The sequence below is a fragment of the Oryctolagus cuniculus genome, chromosome 3 (assembly GCF_051225735.1).
Source record: "Oryctolagus cuniculus isolate XC-2025 breed Fujian yellow rabbit chromosome 3, ASM5122573v1, whole genome shotgun sequence".
Taxonomy (NCBI): domain Eukaryota; kingdom Metazoa; phylum Chordata; class Mammalia; order Lagomorpha; family Leporidae; genus Oryctolagus; species Oryctolagus cuniculus.
Window position 1 is genome coordinate 145,442,023 of NC_142869.1, and position 21,410 is coordinate 145,463,432.

At 42.1% G+C, this 21,410-nt stretch overlaps 1 protein-coding gene across 5 annotated transcripts in view; it reads right to left on the bottom strand.

Annotated features, from left to right (window-relative positions):
- The window catches only part of SEMA3C (semaphorin 3C), a 185,313-nt gene extending 171,683 nt beyond the window's left edge, over positions 1-13,630 (bottom strand). Inside the window, exons 1-2 of one of the 5 annotated variants that reach the window (XM_017342732.4) lie at positions 13,432-13,630; positions 10,527-10,668 (exon numbers count right to left, since the gene is read on the bottom strand). In XM_017342732.4, coding sequence (XP_017198221.1) covers positions 10,527-10,629 — 103 coding nt within the window. In that variant the 5' untranslated portion in view covers positions 10,630-10,668; positions 13,432-13,630. Of the gene's footprint in view, positions 1-10,526; positions 10,669-11,614; positions 11,698-12,327; positions 12,457-12,610; positions 12,941-13,232 lie in introns of those variants that run through there. The other 4 variants (XM_089328514.1, XM_008258295.5, XM_089328512.1 and 1 more) reach the window with 4 other exon arrangements.
- Between the last annotated feature and the right edge of the window lie 7,780 nt (positions 13,631-21,410).

The window sequence follows — 21,410 nt, forward strand, 5'->3', positions numbered from 1 at the left end:
AGGAGACAGGACTACTATGTAATCAACAAAGTAACTTCTGGGGCTGTCTTTGTGGCATAGCAGGTAAAATCACTGACTGTGATGCTAGCGTCCCATATGGGTGCCGAGTCAAGTCCCGGCTGCTCCACTTCCAATCCAGCTCCCTGCTAATGGCCTGCGAAAGCAGAAGATGGCACAAGTGTTTGGGCCCCTGCCACCCACGTAGGAGGCCCATATGAGGCTCCTGGCTCCTGGCTTCGTCCTGGCCTAGTGTTGGCCATTGTGGCCATCTGGGGAGTGAACCAGAACATGGAAGATTACTGTTTCTCTCTCTCCCTCTCTTTGTAACTCTTTCAAATAAATAAATCTTTAAAAATAAACTTCTGGTTGCAGATGTGACCCCCTAAAACACAAATAAACAATAAATTTTGTTATTTTTGCAACTTTACCTGAGCATATTAGTTCACTTAAAATTAAAATCTAGTAATGAAGTCTCCATTAATATTTTGAATTTAAAGTGTATTCATTTCTTCACCCATGAACTATGCCAAAAAGCAAATATTCCTGAATGGACTTCAATTTATTCATTTTGGGTTTGGGGAAAATATAAAATATTAACTTAAAAACATTTCTTTGAATGTTTGTATATAATAAGTGTTTATATGGATATGTTCATATTTTATTTATTTATAGATATCTTTACATGGATATAATTTATCATCATAATGAAGTTTGAGATTACCCGAAGAAGTTGCCAAGAATGACAAGCTGCTCTCTACATTTTCAACTCATGCACTAGGCAATGATAATCACAACAAGCAAACCAAGAAGTTCGGGTTCTTAAGTTCAAGTTCATCATGAAAACTCATATTTTGCAAATCATAATCTCAAAAAAATGCATTTGGAGTGATAAATATTTTGAAAGATATATATGCATATATATGCACACATACATAGAGAGAGAGAGAGAGACATGCTTATATATATAGATTCCTGGCAAGCCACTAATCCAGCTCCTAGACAAGCCATGGAAAACTAGGCTTCACATCAAAACACAAAATAACCTGGATTTCCATATGCAGAACCATGAAGCAAGACCCCTACCTTACACCTTACACGAAAATCCACTCAACATGCATTAAAGCTCTAAATCTATGACCCAGCACCATCAAATTATTAAAGAACATCAAAGAAACCCTGCAAGACATAGGCACAGACAAAGACTTCTTGGAAAAGACCCTGGAGGCATAGGCAAAGCCAAAATTAACATTTGGGATTACATCAAATTGAGAAGTTTCTGTACTGCAAAAGAAACGGTCAGGAAAGTGAAGAGACAACCAACAGAATGGGAAAAATATTTCCAAATTATGCAACATATAAAGGATTAATAACCAGAATCTACAAAGAGATCAATAAACTCCACAACAACAAAACAAACAACCCACTTAAGAGAAGGGTCAAGGACCTCAATAGACATTTTTCAAAAGAGGAAATCCAAAGGGCCAACAGACACATGAAAAAAGGTTCAAGATTACTAGCAATCAGGGAAATGCAAATCAAAACCACAATGAGGTTTCACCTCACCCCGGTTAGAATGGGTCACATACACAAATCTACCAACAACAGATGCTGGCAAGGATGTGGGGAAAAAGGGACACTAACCCACTGTTGGTGGGAATGCAAACTGGTCAAGCCACTATGGAAGTCAGTTTGGAGATTCCTCAGAAACGTGAATAGAACCCTGCCATACAACCCAGCCATCCCACTCCTTGGAATTTACCCAAAGGAAATTAAATTGGCAAATAAAAGAGCTGTCTGTACCTTAATATTTATTGCAGCTCAATTCAAAATAGCTAAGCACTAGACTCAACCTAAATGCCCATTAACAGCAGACTGGATAAAGGAATTATGGGATATGTACTCTATAGAATACTATACAGCAGTAAAAAAAAAATGAAGTCCGGTCATTTGCAACAAAATGGAGGAATCTGGAAAACATCATGCTGAGTGAATTAAGCCAGTCCCAAAGGGACAAATATCATATGTTCTCCCTGATCGGTGACAACTAACCGAGCACCAAAAAGGAAACCTGTTGAACTGAAATGGACACTATGAGAAACAATGACTTGATAAGTCCTTATCCTGACTGTTGAGCAACAACTTAATACTTTATCCCTTTTAGTATTTTTTTTGTTCTTCTTAAAACTATTGGTTGAACTCTTAAATTTAAACACCTAAGAATAATTGTGTGTTAATTAAACTGAAAAGTGATCCCTGTTAAACATAAGAGTGGGAATAAGAGAGGGAGATGTACAATTTGGGACAAACTCAATCAGACTTCCCCAAATGGTAGAGTTAGAAATGTACCAGGGTATTCCAATTCAATCCCATCAAGGTGGCATGCAGCAATGCCATCTCATTCGTCAAAGTGATCAGCTTCAGTTCATAATTGATCATAATGATAGGATTAAGAGTCAAAGGGATCACATAAACAAGACTAGTGTCTGCTAATTCTAACTGATAGAATTAAAAAAGTGAGAACGATCCAACATGGGAAGTGAAATACACAGCAGACCCATAGAATGGCAGATGTCCTAAACAGCACTCTGGCCTCAGAATCAGCCCTTAAGACATGTGGATCCGGCTGAAAAGCCCATGAGAGTATTTTAGGCATGGAAAGCCAAGACACTGTGGGAAAAAAAATTACCTAAATGAAAGATCTCTGTGAGTGAGATCCCAGTGGAAAGAATGTGCCATCAAAGAAGGAGGTACCTTTCTCTGAAGGGAGGAGAGAACTTCCACTTTGACTATGATCTTGTCTAAATAAGATCAGAGTTGGTGAACTCAAAAGGCTTCCATAGCCTTGGCAACTCATGACAAGAGCCTAGGGTGATTACTGATGCCATAAACAAGATTGTCAATTGTTAAGTCAACAACAGGAGTCACTGTGCACTTACTCCCCATGTAGGATCTCTGTCCTTAATGTGTTGTACTATATGAATTAACGGTATAACTAGTACTTAAACAGTACTTTACACTTTGTGTTTCTGTGTGGGTGCAAACTGCTGAAATCTTTACTTAGTATATACTAAATTGATCTTCTGTATATAAAGGTAATTGAAAATGAATCTTGATGTGAATGGAAGGGGAGAGGGAGTGGGAGATGGGATGGTTGCAGGTGGGAGGGTGGTTATGGGAGGAAAAAGCCACTGTAATCTAAAAGTTTACTTTGGAAATTTATATTTATTAAATAAAAGTTTAAAAAAACACAAAATACTCTGGCAGAAAATATTTAAATTTCACAGGGGCTAAATGCCCATCAAGAAGGAAACAGACTAATAAGAAGGAGATTTTGGAAGCAACTAGGAAAGTTTAACAGTTGAATTCCTAGATAACATGGCACATTCAGTATATAATATAGGGGAGATTTGGAAGAAAATTTAAAATAAAAACTTATCACCAGGGAGGGATCTATAGATGTCTCAAGTACAAAGTATCAAAGATTCCTCTCTCCCATTGTTTCTTCTCTAGTCGTATGACAGGGCAATGAGAACATATTGCCCTCTATCTGATGTCTATCCTTGCTTTAAAATAAACAAAATTCTCTCAGAGGGGATTGTAGGAGAGAGGTATACTGGTTGCTGTTGTATGGTGGTTAGATACATCAAAATTCATGTTGGACCAACACTGGGGTGCAGCAGGTAAAGCCAAACCCTGCAACATCAGCATCTCATATCCAAGCACAGTTTCCAGTAACTAGCTGCTCTACTTCTCATCCAGCTTCCTATTAATGTGCCTGGGATGTCAGTGGAAGACAACCCAAGTGCTTTGGCTCCTGCCACCCATATAAGGAGACCTGGATGAAGTTCCTGAGTCCTGGCTTCAGCCTTATAGCTCTAGACTTTGTGAGCCAGCAGATGGAAGACTGATATTTCTCTCTCTCTCTCTCCCCCCCCCCATATCTCCTTATCCCTTTGCCTTTGTCCTCCTCTGACACTGTGCCTTTACAATAAATATAGATCTTTTTTAAAAAATTATGCTAAGTCAGCATGGAATGAGTAAAAACAAAGGCCATTCTCTAAGCTAAATGAAGAGGAGGTAATTACAGTATGGATCTGCCAGGTTTTTAAAATGTATTGATGTTTCACTTTAGCATTTATGAACACAAACTCTAATACAAGCCTCCATATATTATAATCAGATGTACACTATGTACCACAATTTACCAACTGAATTCATCTCGTTTTCAGAATAAGACTGTGAAGTATTTGCTCCTCCCATTTTACAGATGATAGAATTCTGGATTAAGAGATTAAGTAACTTCCCCACAGTAGCATATTCAGAAAGTGACAGAATTTAATTATTTAAAACCAGTATGTCTGACTCCAGAATCGGTGATTTTTTTAAAAATATTTCTTTTTGTTCTTTCTACCCTCAAGGCCCCTCAACAAGCTATTCCTAAAAGCACTGAAGGAAATTATTGCAGACTATTTCCTCAAAGGGGGAAATATGAAACTAAACAAAGCTTAAGTATCATGTGACGTCAGGGAAATAAGAGGGTCTTAGAGATAATGGAGTTCAACTTTCTTAAGTGATCAGAATTAAGTGAAATTCCAGCAAAGTTTCACAGGTTGTTAATGAGTGAAGAACCAAGGATTGAAAACCCTGCTGTTTTCATGTCCAAATCCATGCAAATTTCACTATCCCACAATGCCACCCTAGTGGTTCAGACATTTATGAATATTAAAATTATGTCTACTTAAATATATTTCCTAATATTAAACTAAATATTAAAAATGTTTTGAGACCATTACAATTCCTGACAAACATTTCCCCACAAAGTTGTCACATTTTTGCTGGTATTCTCAAGTCCATTAAAAAAAAAAAGGCAAAAGTGCTACGTACACACAAAATGCATTTCAGAGTAAGGGCTGTTACCCTGAAAAATCAGGGCTATTTCATAATAGGAAAGTAGACAGGAAACATGGCACTTCTGAATGGCTCAGTGCCCAACAGAACAAATTCAAAAGCATGAAGAAGAAACTAATCAAACTGGGAGGAGCACTAAACACATCTGTGGTTACAGTTGGAGAGTTCAGCCGCTTCTACCAGCAGCTGAAGGAAATAAACATAAAACCGGTGAGGCTATAGAGAGGTTCAATTTGATTGGCATTGACAAAACACTAAACTACAACCTGAATACAGCCATGCATGATTTTGACAGAGTATATTCTATATCACGAAACACATAAAAATCCCAATACTTTTACTTTACACATTTCTAAATAACTCATAAGTAAAAAAAATAAAATAGCAGCACAATTAGAAAAAACTTGAACACACTTGACATTAACACATTCTTGACCACAATCTATGCGAAACAGCTAATGTGGTGCTTTTAGGAAAATTTATATCATAAACCATAATACAAGAAGAAACTTTTGAAATCAATGACTAAGCTTCTGCCCTAAGAAGTGCCAAAAATAAGAGCAAGCTTAACATGAAGCAAAAAGAAATAAGAAACTATTGGATGGGGTTGGGGCTGTGGCATAGTGGGTAAAGCCACCGCCTGCAGTGCCAGCATCCCATATGGGCGCCAGTTCAAGTAGTCCCAGCTGCTCCACTTACAATCCAGCTCTCTGCTAAGGCCTGGGAAAGCAGTGGAAGATGGCCCAAGTGCTTGGGCCCCTGCACCCACATGGGACACCCAGAAGAAGCTCCTGGCTTTTGGCTTCAGATCGGTGCAGCTCCAGTCATTGCAGCCAGTTTGGGAGTGAACCAGCAGATGGAAGACCCTCTCTTTCTCTCTGCCTCTCTGTAAAACTCTGAATTTCAAATAAATAAATAAATAGTTAAAAAAAAGCAACTATTGATAATGTGGTTATGAATTTTAGAGCCTAAATCAATTAAATAAAAAAGAAAATAGCAGGAGAAAAGCAATGAAATCAATAACTGATTAAAGACATCAATAAATTAATGTCTCCAATCAGACTAATCATGACATAAAAGGCACAAAAACCAATTATCAGCATCAGAAATGAAATAAAGAATAATATTACAAATCCTATAGGCATTCTAAGTATAATAAGAAAATATTAACTATTCTATTTAAATAAATTATTTTATTTATAAATTTAATTACTAGCTGAGAAACATTATTTTTATAAGAATTTAGCATTTAATAAAAGAAATAATATTTAATGCAGTCAACACAGTAATCACATTTTCTATCTATTCAAATTATAGACAGAATACTCATTTGAGTTTAGAAACTCTTAAAGATTACATGCAGCTGATATAGCTTATCAAATTATAGAGTATTTATTGCTAATTTCACAAAATAACTTATGCTAAAATCTCTCCAGAAAAAAGGCTAGACCTTGTCAACAATGCTTTCCCTTCTATATTAGCAAGCAAAACATGGTTGGTCTACTGTATATACAAAATCTTTCCTTTTCTAATGACCTTTCTGGATTCTGAAGTTCTTTTTTTTCTGGAAAAAAGATATACAAAGCCAAGATTGATGTCAAAGATGAATTTGTCAATCTATTAGATTTTTCTTCAATACAAATCAGCCTCAAAAGCATTTGCATGAACTTATTATATTCATTAGAAAAGCTATTTTACAGAACAGGCCATCAAAGAAGGAGGTACCTTTCTCTGAAGGGAGGAGAGAACTTCCACTTTGACTATGATCTTGTCTAAATAAGATCAGAGTTGGTGAACTCAAAAGGCTTCCATAGCCTTGGCAACTCATGACAAGAGCCAGAGTGTCAATTGTTAAGTCAACAACAGGAGTCACTGTGCACTTACTCCCCATGTAGGATCTCTGTCAATGTGTTGTACTATGTGAATTAATGCTATAACTAGTACTCAAACAAACAGTACTTTACACTTTGTGTTTCTGTGTGGGTGCAAACTGTTGAAATCTTTACTTAGTATATACTAAATTGATCTTCTGTATATAAAGATAATTGAAAATGAATCTTGATGTGAATGGGATGGGAGAGGAAGTTGGAAATGGGATGGTTGCAGGTGGGAGGGTGGTTATAGGGGAAAAAAAAGCCATTGTAATCCAAAAGCTGGATTTTGGAAATTTATATTTATTAAATAAAAGTTAAAAAAAAGAAAAACTATTTTATATAAAGTGAGAATTATGAAAGTCATAAAATACAAAATCTATTAGAAGTGGCAGTTCTCTTAACATGGAGATTTACCTAGCACAAATGCAAGTAATTAGTAACATCTGAAGTACATTCTCCCCTAGGACTAAAGGCCATCTGGTTGACCTTGCACCAGCTCAATGGGGAAGGCAGATCTGTAAATCACTTTTTCCAAATGTTAGCACTCCAACCAGCCACAAAAAGAAGAAGGATGGACCATGGATGAGGTTGGGGGGAACCTCTTGTTTCACTTATCTTTAAATTGATTTTGATGCTTCCTTGGCCTGCAAATAAAACACTAAATAGATTTTTTTAATGTTCCACCCAGAAAAGGACAAGCATAGGACCAAGTTACAGTGACAGGGTAAGGTTTCAAGGCAAAAGAGCAAGTAGGCAAGGTATTATTAGAGCATAAAGATTCATGAAGTTTTTTTAAAAAATGCAAATGAGCTCTGTCTGATGCTATTGTTAGTTATTGAATTTCCTGAAAACATCTTCCAATTCCTGGTTTCTGATTGAAACACAGTGATAGATGTTTTGATATTTGGAAATACAAGGTTAATTAATTGAAATATATATCCATAGGTATTTAAACAGAACTGTGCATGCAAACATGTCACACATGCATGCTTGTGTATGTATAGCCAACACTATAGGAAGTCCCATTATTTTGATGTCTAGAATAAACCATTCTGGGGGGCCAGCATTATAGCACAGCAGGTAGTACTATCATTTACAAAGCCAGCATCCCATATCAGAGTTCCAGGGGGTCCTGGCTGCTCTACTTCCAAACTGGCTGCCTGCTACTGTGCTTGGGAAACCAGCAGAAGATGGCCAACTACCTGGGCCCCTGCCACCAACATAGAGACCTGGTTGGAGTTTCAGGCTCACGGCTTCAACCTGGTCCAGCCTTGGCTGTTGTGGCCATTTTGGAGGTGAATCTGTAGATGGAAGGTCATTTTCTCTGTTTTTCTCTCTGTCGCTTGGCCTTTGAAATAAATAGATTAAATCTTAAAAATAAAACCACTGTGGAAGAAACTCAGTAACCTCCTCAATGTGACACCCACATAAGTTATCATTTGATTATTTGAGAAACTTGAAACAGGCAAGTTGAGAAAAGCATACTGTGAAATCTCTTAAGAAAATGATATTGATTTAAAGGTTGAAATTTGTGTATTTTATCAACTCTTTATGGCCATGCTACTTTTCCTATACACCTTGCCCAATGTAGCCTAATTCATTTAAGAAATTCCTTAATCCACTGATTTTAAAGTTATGGATTTTTATTACATATTTTCTTCCTTTTGATGTGTCTCTGAAACAATATTCTAATTAAGTGATGTTCTGCCTCTGGGTATTTACTAGCCATATTCTGGGGAAGGACAACATTGTAGAACTTTCAGATCCTTAATTTATCATTTCAGATTCCACGTAGGTTATGAACTAAGGTCCGTCTTATTCTGCAAGAATCTATTTTGTATTTGAGAGCATTTAAAATATTACGCAGAGGGGCTGGCGCTGTGGCCCAGCAGGTTAACGCCCTGGCCTGCAGTGCCAGTATCCCATATGGGCTCTGGTTCAAGTCCCAGCTGCTCCTCTTTCGATCCAGCTCTCTGCTATGGCCTGGGAAAGCAGTAGAAGAGGGCCCAAATCCTTGGGTCCCTGCACCCCCGTGGGAGACCTGGAAGAAGCTCCTGGCTCCTGGCTCCTGGCTTTGGATCCGCGCAATTCCGGCCATTGTGGCCATCTGGGGAGTGAACCAGTGGATGGAAGACCTCTCTGTCTCTGTTTCTATGTCTCTCTGTAACTGTCTTTCAAATAAATAAATCTTTAAAAAATAAAATATTATACAGAGTATTTTTAAAAGCCTATCATAACTTCTAGTCACTAAGTAGCACAGCAATCATTGCCCTCTACAGTTTCATATGTATTTCTAGGATATAATATTTAATTTTCTTCTGTAAAATATGTCTTAATTTCTTTATGCTCAAAGATTTGATAAATGATACCTGGTGACAAACTTGGTAATACTTACATTAAAAGTTTGGGAGATTTCTAAGAAAGTTCAAGAGAGATAAAGCAGGTTCAAACATATAATCTGTTAGATTACTCCGTGTCCAAATACCAAGAACAGAAAACAGAGGGAAAAACTGTACCAACTCCTCAACGCCTTTTCTTTTATATGTCATAGTTCTCAGCTTGGAAGACCAAAGCATGCGCAGACTACAAGATGCTTTAGTGAGTAATTAAGAAACATAAAAGGACACTTCAAGGGGTCTGTTTTCCCATTCTCAAATGCATAGCTATGGTTTGAAGGCTCCTAGGCTAAGGAAGCAATTAGCAGCTCACACATTCGGGAGTTCTAAATATGGCTCCTTCAGTGCTTATGATGACCTTGGGGAAAGCACTAGGTGACTTACAAAGAAAGGAGAAAAAAACAGTCATTTGACTGATAAGTGTCAGTCATGCTGCTATTTGAAATTTGAGATAACAGAGCATTTCAGAGGCACCCTGCTTTCAAGTCAGAGTACATTGTTAAGGACGGGAAAAACAAGTGTCATGACAATGAGGCTTTATGTCCTCAGAGCTGAAAGAAATAATGAAACTGACTCTGATTAGCAAGCTGGTATTCCTTCACCATTTCTTAGCCCCTCTGTCCAATTAGGATGGGTTCCTGGACTCAGCAAAACCACCCATCTGTAAGCTCTGTGAACCATATACATTAAAGCTCCTGTACCCATTTGGCAATCACCTCCTCAGAGGACCTTACACTTCTCATTTGTGTGAAACTCTGAAACCACATCCATTTCCCTTAGCATTCTGTAGATAGCATTTGTACCCAATAACCAAAAGCACATTGCCAACGATTCTCTCGGGTCCTTTTCAGTTACTGAGGGTAGTCTGCAACCTCAGGAGATCCTTGAGGAAATAGAAGTACTATTAGAACAACACATGGAGTAACCAGTTCTCAGATCAGTGCCCAAAATGTATTGCAAGAATTGTTTATATTGAACCTGCACAGCTCTTTCTGCTGGTGAGGACCAGCACCAGCTGGGTGCTTCGCTACATGGCCAGGTGAACAGTAAGATCAAAGAAGTTACACTTTTGGCTCCTCCCCATCTCCCCAGGCACACACATGCCAACACAAAAGAAATGTAAAACTTAAAAAGACAGCATACACGTCAAGCATTTTCCTAAACACTGCCTACTAACCAATAATCTAAAATTACAATATCAGCCAAAAAAGCAGCCAGTAATTAATTTTTTAATTGGTCAATACTGGGTAATATTTTGCTATCTTTAATTAATCAATTTTTAAATCTGGATAAGAAAGGAAAAAAGACTGAGTCCCATTTCCCCCAGAGTGTATATCAACTCTCTTACCATCAAATGTCAAATAAACTCTTGCTTGGGGCTGGGAAGATCCTTTTACAGAGACAGAGCAAATAAATATTCCAAACAAGACGCAAATCGCCCGGAATCCCATCTCTTCAGATTTGCCAAGTTAATATCCAAGGGAAAATACCTTCAAAAGAGAGATGACAAGCATGTTATATTTCATTTCACATTTTAGGAGTACAAATACACAGTCCTCCAGACAGAGCCTCCTATTCTTGCAAGATACATCTGAACTTCTACAGTCATGCAAACAGTAGGAGGTGCTGCGACTTTGCCTCTCACATGTGAAAATTTGGATTTAGTTCATTTGTGTCTGGAAATCTTTGCAACAAGAGAAACTGTTTCATCTTTCAGCTAGCAGAACAAAGTAGCAAGGAAACACACTGATTCCCAAAGGAACACTAGGTTTTTCAAATGGTCTCTAAAAATCCACGACATTAAAATGACTTGAGAATGTTACCAATAAAGTATTCCTTGATGAAATCTCTTTCTCCCTACATTGATAGGAGAGAAATCCCCCATGAATATTCATACGAGCCCACTCACTTCCACAGTCATTAGCTGTTTTGGAGTAATTGTCTCTGAAAGGGTGTCTCTAAGCACAAATCTAAGTGTGCTCAATCCTTGAGGGCTGAAATTACTCAAATCAGTTATCTGCCAATTTATCCAGATGACCAGGCAGCTGTTAAATGATGTACATGAGGTAACCATGGCCTCTTGCCAAATCCAAACCAATGACCGAGTGGTGAGTAATCCAAGGAGCCCGGTAGCTACCAATGCATATTTTAAATAAATCAAACAGAAAGTGGGCTGTCAAAATCCCAAAAGATAACTCAAAGAGACAAGAATTTCTGTTTGACATGGAGCTGATACATGCTATCAACTAAAGTCTGAATACCAAGGAAACTCAGGTAAGGTGTCCATAGGAGCTCTAGCCACCATACTATGCTAAATAAACTCAGGACCATAAAATAAAAATCCCATGATTTTACATGTACAATTCTATGATAAAATGGCATGTCTGTTTAATTTAGAAATTTATTATTTTTTTTTCAAGTTACAACAAGGCTGACCTTTTACATCTGAAGGCTTTTTAAAGTTGAAATCCCATCACTAATTGCAGGCAATAAAGAAGTACCACTAACAATCCCGCCTGAATGACTGCTTCAACACAGAAGGGCAAGAACAACTGAACTCAACACGCAATCTAAAGCAAAAACTCTCAGCTGCTCTCCTAGGTGGTGCATGTGCCATGAGTTAGAGATGAACCCCCCCCCCCCGCCCTTTTTTTTTCCCTAACACAGCTGGGGAATCCCTCGAGATGTTTGGGTTGGTAATTCTCAAAAGAAACGTTGTCTTACTGCTTCCACAACCCCTTCATCCTGTCATACGTAAATGAAGGTGGAAGAAAATTGATTCGAGGGATGATTTTTCCCTTAGTCATCTACCTCTGGGTTTTGCTGATTTGATAGTTAAATTTATAAAAGCTATTAAGATGCATAGCCTTTGTTGATGAAGCAGGCTGATAACACGCCACACACTCCCCCCCCCCCTTTTGCTATTGCCAGTATCTTCTCTGATACCTATAACGCCCCCACCACCACCATCACCGCCCAGCAAAGGGACAGAAGCCACCAACTGCAAATAATACTGAGCATTGAGGGGGTAATGCCGCCGGGGTAGGGAGCCCTACTGATTTAAACCCGGCCTCTGATGACAGGGGGAAGCCAAGAGTCTTAAATGTGCTCCCCACGCCCCCCAGGACTTGCTACTGCTTCCTCTTCACCTTGCTCAGGGGGTCTTCCCAACTCCTGGTCACAAACTAGTACCCGGCCAGGAAAGGGCTATGCGAGGGGTCCCGGAGCCGCTCTGCCTCGCCCGGCACAGGCGCACACAACTCCGAACTCCCCGCAGGTGTCTGAGCTGGGCTTAACAACTCTAGCCAGGCTTCCAGCTAGGGGCAGCGCGAACCCGACAAGCCGCGGGTGGGCCAAGTCCACACGCGCGGGATCGCAGTGGGGTCTTTTTGCCAAATGCGTCAAGCCAAGCAAAGACCCAGCGCAGCTTACCCACGGTACACGAAACCAGCGTAGAAAAGTCACCAAGGTGCCACCGGGCGGGGTGACGCCTGTGTCTCCAGTCCTGTCCCCCACCCCGGCCGGCCTTTAAAGGTCTATCCCGGGTCCTCGGAGTTTCTTTGTAAAGGAATCCTCCCGTGCCGAGCCCGCAGCCCGTGTCCGCCTCGCTCAATCAGGCCGCGCGCAGTGAATGGAAAGTGTCCGGGCGCGCCGCGGGGCAAGCGCGCGGGTGTCCGGTTACAGCGCCGCGCGGCGCAAGGCTCGGGCCGCCCCGGCGCACCGCCCAGCCGGCTCGCCTCCACGGGCAGGGCAGACTCGGACGCATCCCCGGCGGCCGCGAGGCCCCACCCAGAGCGGCGGCCGCCCGAGGGTGGCCGGGAGCCGCGAGGGCGGGGCGGGCTGCCTGGGCTAAATGGGCCGGGGCGGGAGCGCCGGCCACGGCCACCCTGCCCCTGGAGCCACGTGCGCTCCGAGCCTCTGGGTACCGCCGGCTCTTGGCCGGCGCGTAGGCTTTGCTTGCCCGGTAAAATCCCCAAGTTCGGAGCAGAAGGAGTAGTGCCTCCTTTTAAGGCAAAGTGGTGCGTTTGGAACAAGGCGAGAGTCTTACCCTTACCCCCTAAAAGTAGTCGAGATGAGTCTGGTTGCCGAAGTTGATCCCCGCGATGGGTCTCACTTCCTGGCGCGTTTCCTAAGGTTCTTTAGGCAGGGTCTTTTTGACCTCTCAGCGCTGACTCACACCACCCCCAGGAAGCCCCCCCACAACATGCGTTCAGGCAGAAACCCTGTCACAACTGCGTGCAGGCAGCACTTACGCTGGGAGAGGCAGGTTTCCAAATCCGAGATCTGGAGATCCGCTTCCCGCCTTACTTTCAGGCACACGAGTGGAACTCTGAAACTGACTTGGTTGTGGAAGTGAGAACTGCTGCTCTGAGCCACAGCAGAGCTGGGAGGTTTGAACACCGGGAGGCACGCGCCTTGATTCCGTAAATGAGCAGACACTTGCCGAAAACCACTGTGGGCCGTAGCCCAGTAGATGTCAGTGTACGGAGGCAATGCACAGTGGCATTTCTCCACCTTGTAAAACGAAGCAGAATGCGCCACATCCCTACATAGGGCCTCATACAAAATATGGTGACAGCGGATGCGGGCTCTGGCAGGAGGAAGGGCAGACCGGTCCCTGGACACTTGGACACCGCCTGCAGGGCCCAGAGGACATAAATTTATCTGACCCTTGCTGCCTTTGACAAGTGAAGGGATCACGTCAAATGAGAAGGCAGACGGAAGGGTTCAAAAATGATATTCCAGGGACCGTGTTACTTTCAAACTTACCCATTTTTTTTTTTTTAAGTTTTATTGATTGATCGATTTGAAAGGCAGAGAGAGACACAGGGAGATGGAGGGAGAGGGATTGAGATCTTCTATTTGCTGGTTCACTTCCCCAAATGCCTGGTCAAAGACAGGAGCCAGGACCTCCATCCAAGTCTCTCACATCAGTGACAGGGACCCTAGTGCTTGGGCGGTCTTCCGCTGCTTTCCCAGGTGCAATAGCAGGGAGATAGATGGGAAGCAGAGCAGCCGGGACTCCAACCAGCACCCATATTGGATGCCAGTGTCACAGGCAGTGGCTGCACCACCTCTGTTTGGGAAACAAGTTCCAACTGAGTGGACCGGTGATTTCAAAGCATCTGATAGAGTAATAAACTATTTGGGAGAACTGCGAGTGCAGTCAGTAACAATGTGTGCAGCTCCCTGACATACGTTTGTTATAACTGAGTTAACCCACGAGACATCTGACAGCATTGAAAACCAGATGTGACTGTGAGTGAGCACCCTGCTTACTCCTCTGGACACTTCTGAAACTGATTAAGAGGCTGGTTACTCCGGCCACGATTAGCTTGCTGCTGATCTCTGAGTCAGCACTTAAAAATTAAGGGTGGAGAAGAACAAATCATTAGAAAGAAGATAGAGGTGAGCACTAAAATTATATATTCACTTGGAAGTGTGGAACCTTTAGAAATTGATTAATCTACAAATCTTGTAAGGTAGAATTGGCTTACACCATTTTATTTCCAAGACTCAGGTAACCAGGATAAAGAAATGCAAGGTGAAAACTATGTCAAGTGCTGTGTTTACCAGTGAGCTGAATTCCAAACTCCAATCTTCTTAGAAGTGTACCTGTGAAATACATGAAATCTGTTTTCATTATGTGAACAAAATTTTTTAAAAAGTGCAAAAACTCCGGGCAGGCGCTGTGGCATAGTAGGTTAAGCCTCTGCCTGCAGCGCCAGCATCCCATGTTAGTGCTTGTTCAAGTCCCAAGTGCTCCTCTTCCGATCCAGCTCTCTACTAATGGCCTGGGAAAACAGTGGAAGATGACCCAAGTGCTTGGGCCTCTGCACCTGTATGGGAGACCTGGAAGAAGCTCCTGGCTTCAGACTGCTCCAGCTCTGGCTGTTGCAACAATTTGCAGAGTGAACCAGTGGACAGAAGACCTCTCTGTCAGTCTCTCCCTCTCTCTGTAACTCTGCCTTTCAAATAAATAAACAAATCCTTTTTAAAAAAATTATAAAAACTCAGAATCAGTTCAAGTTCTCACACATAGTCACAAGGCTTTGGACACTAGAAGAAATTAACTGATTTAATTACAGTCTAGGAAACTTGTGTTGCTATTTCCTCTATCTTTCCTAAATAAACTTCTTTTCTATGTGTTCCAGGGGACTTATGAAATTTGCTTATAGCTCTGCCATCCACAGTTGGCCATGGCTCACAATGAATCACTAGTTTGATGGTAGGCATTTGCCAATAAATATTCAATCCCAAGGACACAGTTGGTGCTCAGGCCTTTCTGAAATTTTCACAGTGACAAGAGCTCCTTGGAAGATGCATCTATGTTTCCTTGGCCAAACTGCTTAAGGGTCTAAAAAACCCTAGCAAATTAGGATGTATATAAGTAATACTGGCAGCCAATGCCACTCATTGAGAATGGGGTCTCTGTACAGTTGGGGAATGACATGAACTAATGAGGAAGCTTGTCTGTCCAAAGAGGGGGTAGCCCTGAACTGATCTAATGGAACAATTTAATTTAGAAGGTGTAAATGGCAAGCTCTACCTCCATCCAATGTCTTGGAAAAACATCAAAGTTAAAGCACTTACGGGGCTGGCATTTTGTACTCAGGTATAGCTGCCATGTGAAAGAACCACATCCCATATTGGGAGCAGTCTCTGATACTCTGTTTCAGATCCATCTTCCTGCTAATGTTCTGGGGAGGCAGTGGATGATGGCTCAAGTGCTTGGGTCCCCAATACCCATGTGGGAGACTCAGATGGATTTCCTGGCTCCTGGCTTCAGCCTGTCTCAGCCCCAATCATTGACGCCATTTACCATTTGAGGAGTGAACCAGCAGATGGAAGAACTCTCCTCTCCCTCAATACCACTCTGCCTTTCAAATACATGTCTTTTTAAAAAAATAACTTAGACCTACTTTCATTAAGATATAGAAATAGTACAGTATCCTATACACACAAAATTTTCTCTTCCTCAGTTATCTGAGTGGCCATACATATATCTCTTTTCTGACAGGCAGAGTTATAGACAGTGAGAGAGACAGAGAGAAAGGTCTTCCTTCTGTTGGTTCACTCCCCAAATGGCTGCCATGGCCGGCGCTGCGCCGATCCGAAGCCAGGAGCCAGGTGCTTCTTTCTGGTCTCCCATGTGGGTGCAGGGACCCAAGCACCTGGGTCATCCTCCACTGCCCTCCCAGGACACAGCAGAGAGCTGGACTGGAAGAGGAGCAACCGGGACTAGAACCCAGTGCCCATATGGGATGCTGGCGCCGCAGGTGGAAGATTAACCAAGTGAGCCACGGCACAAGCCCAGTCATACATATTTTTAATATTTCCTGAGTTAGATGCTACCGAAGAAGCTATTTAACTTAAACTCTTGTACCGATTATGAGTGCTGTGCTTTTCTGTCCATTTGTGCTGCTATAAATTTGCTTATTTCAGATGTAAAGAAAATTTCCGATTGTTCCCAGTCATACAGGTGAGCTATATGAATACATTATCTGTCATAATTTGATCATCTCAATCTGTCAGAGATTAGAAAATGTCTTCTCATTAGTCATCATTAACATTTGCAAGGAGAGAAGATAGACTGTGAATTCCCAAAGCACACAGCATCCTTTAACTAAGCAACTCCTTTAGGTGAAAGAACCTTGAGGATGTGCCCAAGGTCAAACGGATAGTGAAGGTTGAAATAGAACATAATGGACTCCATGTCTCAAATGTATCTGTATGAGCCTGAGCCATGGCTGTGCTAGTTTCCTTTCCTCTCTTCTACTCAATTTTCTTCTCCTTTCTCCCCTCCCCTCCCTCTTTATTCCACCCCCTTTCAATTTCCTGAACTTTATCTTTACAAAGTCTGCCCTTCCTGTAGCTATTGACTTTATTTACATTTGCAGTCTTTTCTGTTGGGTTACATTTGCTTCTGGGAGATCCAGCCGGTCCAACAGGTCTGGTTTGGAAACCTGCAATGGATTTTCTATGTGTACAGTGACAGATTTTGATAGTTCCTCTCTCAGAACCATTCCTTTCTTTTCAATAGGACGTGTATCCATTTTCATTCATCTATTGCCAATATGTATCCCCGAGCTTTGACTGCTTTCTCTGGAAATGTCCAAGGCTCCACTTCTCTAATCATGGGGAATCTGGCACCAAAGTAAGCTGGTGACGGTTTGCTCTGGAGAAGGACCTTGGCCAGGAGGACAATTTTCGTTGTTTGCCTTCCGATTCATTGTCACATTAAAGCAGGTAGATGTAAAAGCTATTACAAAATTCTTTGGATATACTTCAGCATTTCTTTGGCTCTTTAAACATCTCAAGTACAGTGAAGTGCGATCTTTTCCAACTCAGCCAAAATAATAAACTCCTGCCTCTGATGTACGCACATTACAGTATCTTGTTTGTGGGATTTCAATAAAAGAAGCTGTCAGTGCTTTTATATCCTCAGCACAAACATGTCACGTGTACATGACAGAAGTCATAAGGTAGTGCTGTGACTGACACTTTGATCACAGGGGTAAAATGTCAGTGCAGTACTTCTTTGGTCCTTATGGAAGCATTGTGCACGAAGCCTAGGTGAGCAGAGTATGTACCTGGGATTAACTTCATTCAACTGCAGGTGCAAAGTACCCCGTAGGGATTTCACAAGCGACATTTCTTCCTTGAATCCATGCAGACCCACCCACCGTCATGGGTCTTTTGAGACAAGCCAACTGTTTTTATGAATCTTCTGTGCCCAGGCTCTCTTTCTCCTCACCTGGGAGCACAAAACTCATTCCCATATCCATGTTCACAGGAGAGCCATGAGAGGCCTAGGTAAGTGCCTCTCCTTGTCAGCTGCATGTAATGAAGTTCAAAAACACTATGAACCCCAGCAGGGAAAGCAGGACTGTTAGTTCCAGCTCATCGACTCCTATCGACAGCCCATCAGTCGCTGGTCAAAGGCCTTTTCTATGTTGTCTTCAGAGTTTTGCTACTTTTCTACTGTTCTTGTGCTTTTAATGGCTGACTACAAAGTAGAATGTTTAATTGTGTAAACAGCAACTTTTTATATCCTACCAGACCAAGCACTTTCTCTTAATGAAATTCACACACATCTCAAACCCACTTATCTTCTCTACCAGTCATTCCAGAAGGTACAGGGACACTAAATGATTTTCATTTAGTCATGATATTTTGAAATTTTGAGATGTATTATTCATTTTAAAGAGAAAGCAGGGGTTTTTTTTAAATAAATATGTTGCATCTTAAGACATATGGGGGCTAGCATTGTGGCATAGCGGGTAAAGCTGCCACCTGCGGTGTCAGCATCCCGTATAGGCCTTGGTTTGAGTGTCGGCTACTCCATCCACTTCCAATTCAGCTCTCTGCTATGGCCTGAGAAAGCAGTCGAAGATGGCCCAAGTCCTTGAGCCCCTGCACCTTTGTGAGAGATCTGGAAGAAGCTCCTGGCTCCTGGCCTTGAATCAGTACAGCTCTGGCTGTCATGGCCATTTGGGGAGTGAACCATTGGATAGAAGACCTCTCTCTCTCTCTCTCTCTCTCTCTCTCTGCCTCTGCTTCTCTATAACTCTGCCTTTCAAATAAATAAATTTTATTTATTTTTTTAAAAGATATATATAGGGGGGCTGGTGCTGTGGTGCAGTGGGTTAACGCCCTGGCCTGGGGCGCTGGCATCCCATATGGGCGCCTGTTCAAGTCCTGGCTGCTACACTTCTGATCCAGCTCTCTGCTATGGCCTGGGATAGCAGTAGAGGATGGCCCAAGTGCTTGGGCCACTGCATCTGTGTGGGAGACCCAGAAGAAGTTCCTGGATCCTGGCTTTGGATCAGTGCAGCTCTGGCCATTGTGGCCATCTGGGGAGTGAACCAGCAGATGGAAGACCTGTCTCTCTGCGTCTCCCTCTCTCTATCTGTAACTCTACTTCCTAAGTAAATAATCTTAAAAAAAGATGTGTGTGTGTGTGTGTGTGTGTCTTGGGAACACTCCAATTAAATCTTTTACCTTGATGGGCTGTGTCAGTTGCAAGGAGTTCATTATTTTAGATCAGAAATGTGCCAGAAAGTGCAGTGTAAAGGGTATTTTTAAAGATTTGTTTATTTTATCTGCAAGAATAACAGAGAGAGAGGGTGGGAGAGAGAGAGAGATTGAGATTTTCCATCTGCTGGTTCACTCTAAATGGCTGCAATAGTCAAAACTGGGGCAATCCAAAGCTAGGAACCAGGAACTCTATCCAGGTCTCTCTTGTGGGTGACAGCGGCCACACATTTGAGCCATCATCCTCTGCCTCCCAGGCTCTTTAGCAGGAACCTGAATCAGAAGTGCAGAGTGGCCTGGATTTGGAATGGCACTCTGACATGGGATGCAAGTGTCTCAAACTATGGTTTAACCTGCTTCAGCACAATGCCAGCCCCAGGGCATTCATTTTTTTTCCTTTTTTTCTTTTTTGACAGGGAGAGTTAGACAGTGAGAGAGAGAGAGAGAGACAGAGAAAGGTCTTCCTTCCATTGGTTCACCACCCACCCCCCCAAATGGCCACTACGGCCGGCGCACTGCACCGATCCGAAGCCAGGAGCCAGGTGCTTCCTCCTGGTCTCCCATGCGGGTGCAGGGGCCCAAGCACTTGGGCTATCCTCCACTGCACTCCTGGGCCATAGCAGAGAGCTGGACTGGAAGAGGAGCGACCAGGACTAGAACCCAGCGCCCATATGGGATGCCAGTGCCACAAGGCGGAGGATTAACCAAGTGAGCCATGGTGCCAGCCCCGGAACATTCACTATTAATAGATATTTTTACAGACAATATTTCTTTTACTCTGTAATAGCTCTGAAATGAAGATATAAGTATGTGCATAATTCAAACAAGAAAAACAGCTCAGAAATTTTAATAACTCTCCGAGACTTGAGCCACTAGGGAGTGAATTCAATTGTGCCAGCTCCAAAGTCTGTATCTTTTCCGCTTTCTGCTATTGCTTGGTAATTCAATCTAGTAATAAGATCAGTGAATTAAAAAGTCCATTGGTGGGACCAGCACTGTGGTTTAGCAGGTAAACCGCAGCCTGCAGTGCTGGCATCCCATATGGGCACCGGTTCAAGTCCCAGTTGTTCCACTTTGGATCCAGTTCTCTGCCATGGCCTGGTAAAGCAGAAGATGACCCAAGTGCTTGGGCCCCTGCACCTATGTGGGAGAACTGGAAGAAGCTCCTGGCTTCAGATAGACCATTTGGGGAGCAAACCAGTAGATGGAAGACATCTCTCTCTTTCTAACTCTACCTTTCAAATAAATAATTTTTTTAAAAGTCCATTGCCGTCCTTTACTTTCATCCTGTGTCACTTAGGTGCTGAAGAAGGTTCTGTTTTTGTTGGATGCTTATTGCATTATTTGTTAAATGTAAGTGATCCATGTGGACACTGTCTTCATATGAGGTTATGGACAGCTCAAGGGCAGAGTTGGTGCCGAATTTTCCTTTGTGTCTTTTTAGAGTACCTAGAACTTAGATAATTAGCAGTCTTGCTCTTTTACATGGAAAAGGAGTTCACCGAATACAGGTGGATGGAAGAGTGAATCAGTAATAAAAAGGTCACATCATCATACAACAAAAATCAGACAAATTCTGTCATCATCCGTCCAAATGCACATCCAGTTCTATGAAGTGGTTTTTTTCCCCTGCAGATGTCTAGTTTGTTATTTATATAAATATAGTAAATGCCAACCCAGAGACAAGTTTGCACAGTGGATTCAAGTGTAGTGACAGGAAACTCATCCACATCAGGGGGAGCCGAGTCTCGTTTTAACAAATCACAGGTTACCTGCCCCGCAAACCAGGGCTACAGACAAGCCTGTCCCTTTGCTGAAGGGTGAAGTTCCAGCTGATCCCCATGGAGCATGCAGTCCCTTTCACCACCTGGTCTGGGTTAATTCCTCAGCCCTCTCACTCATTCTCTCCCCAGCACCTTCAACTTCCTAAATGCCCAATGCCTTTGCTCTCCAGTCTTTGATCACATAGTACCTGCCCACATTTTTGTGGCTTTGCACATGCTCTGTTCCTGCCTTTACCCGCATCTCATTTCATCTGCTCCATCAAGACTCCCCTCCGATACCTCCCCTTTATAGATCATTTCCTTCCTACAGCACTAAGCAGAATCTGTCAAATCCTGAGTGTTTACATAGAGAGAGGTGAACTATATCAATTTGGAAGTCAAATAGATTTTAATTTAAATCTGATTCCTGA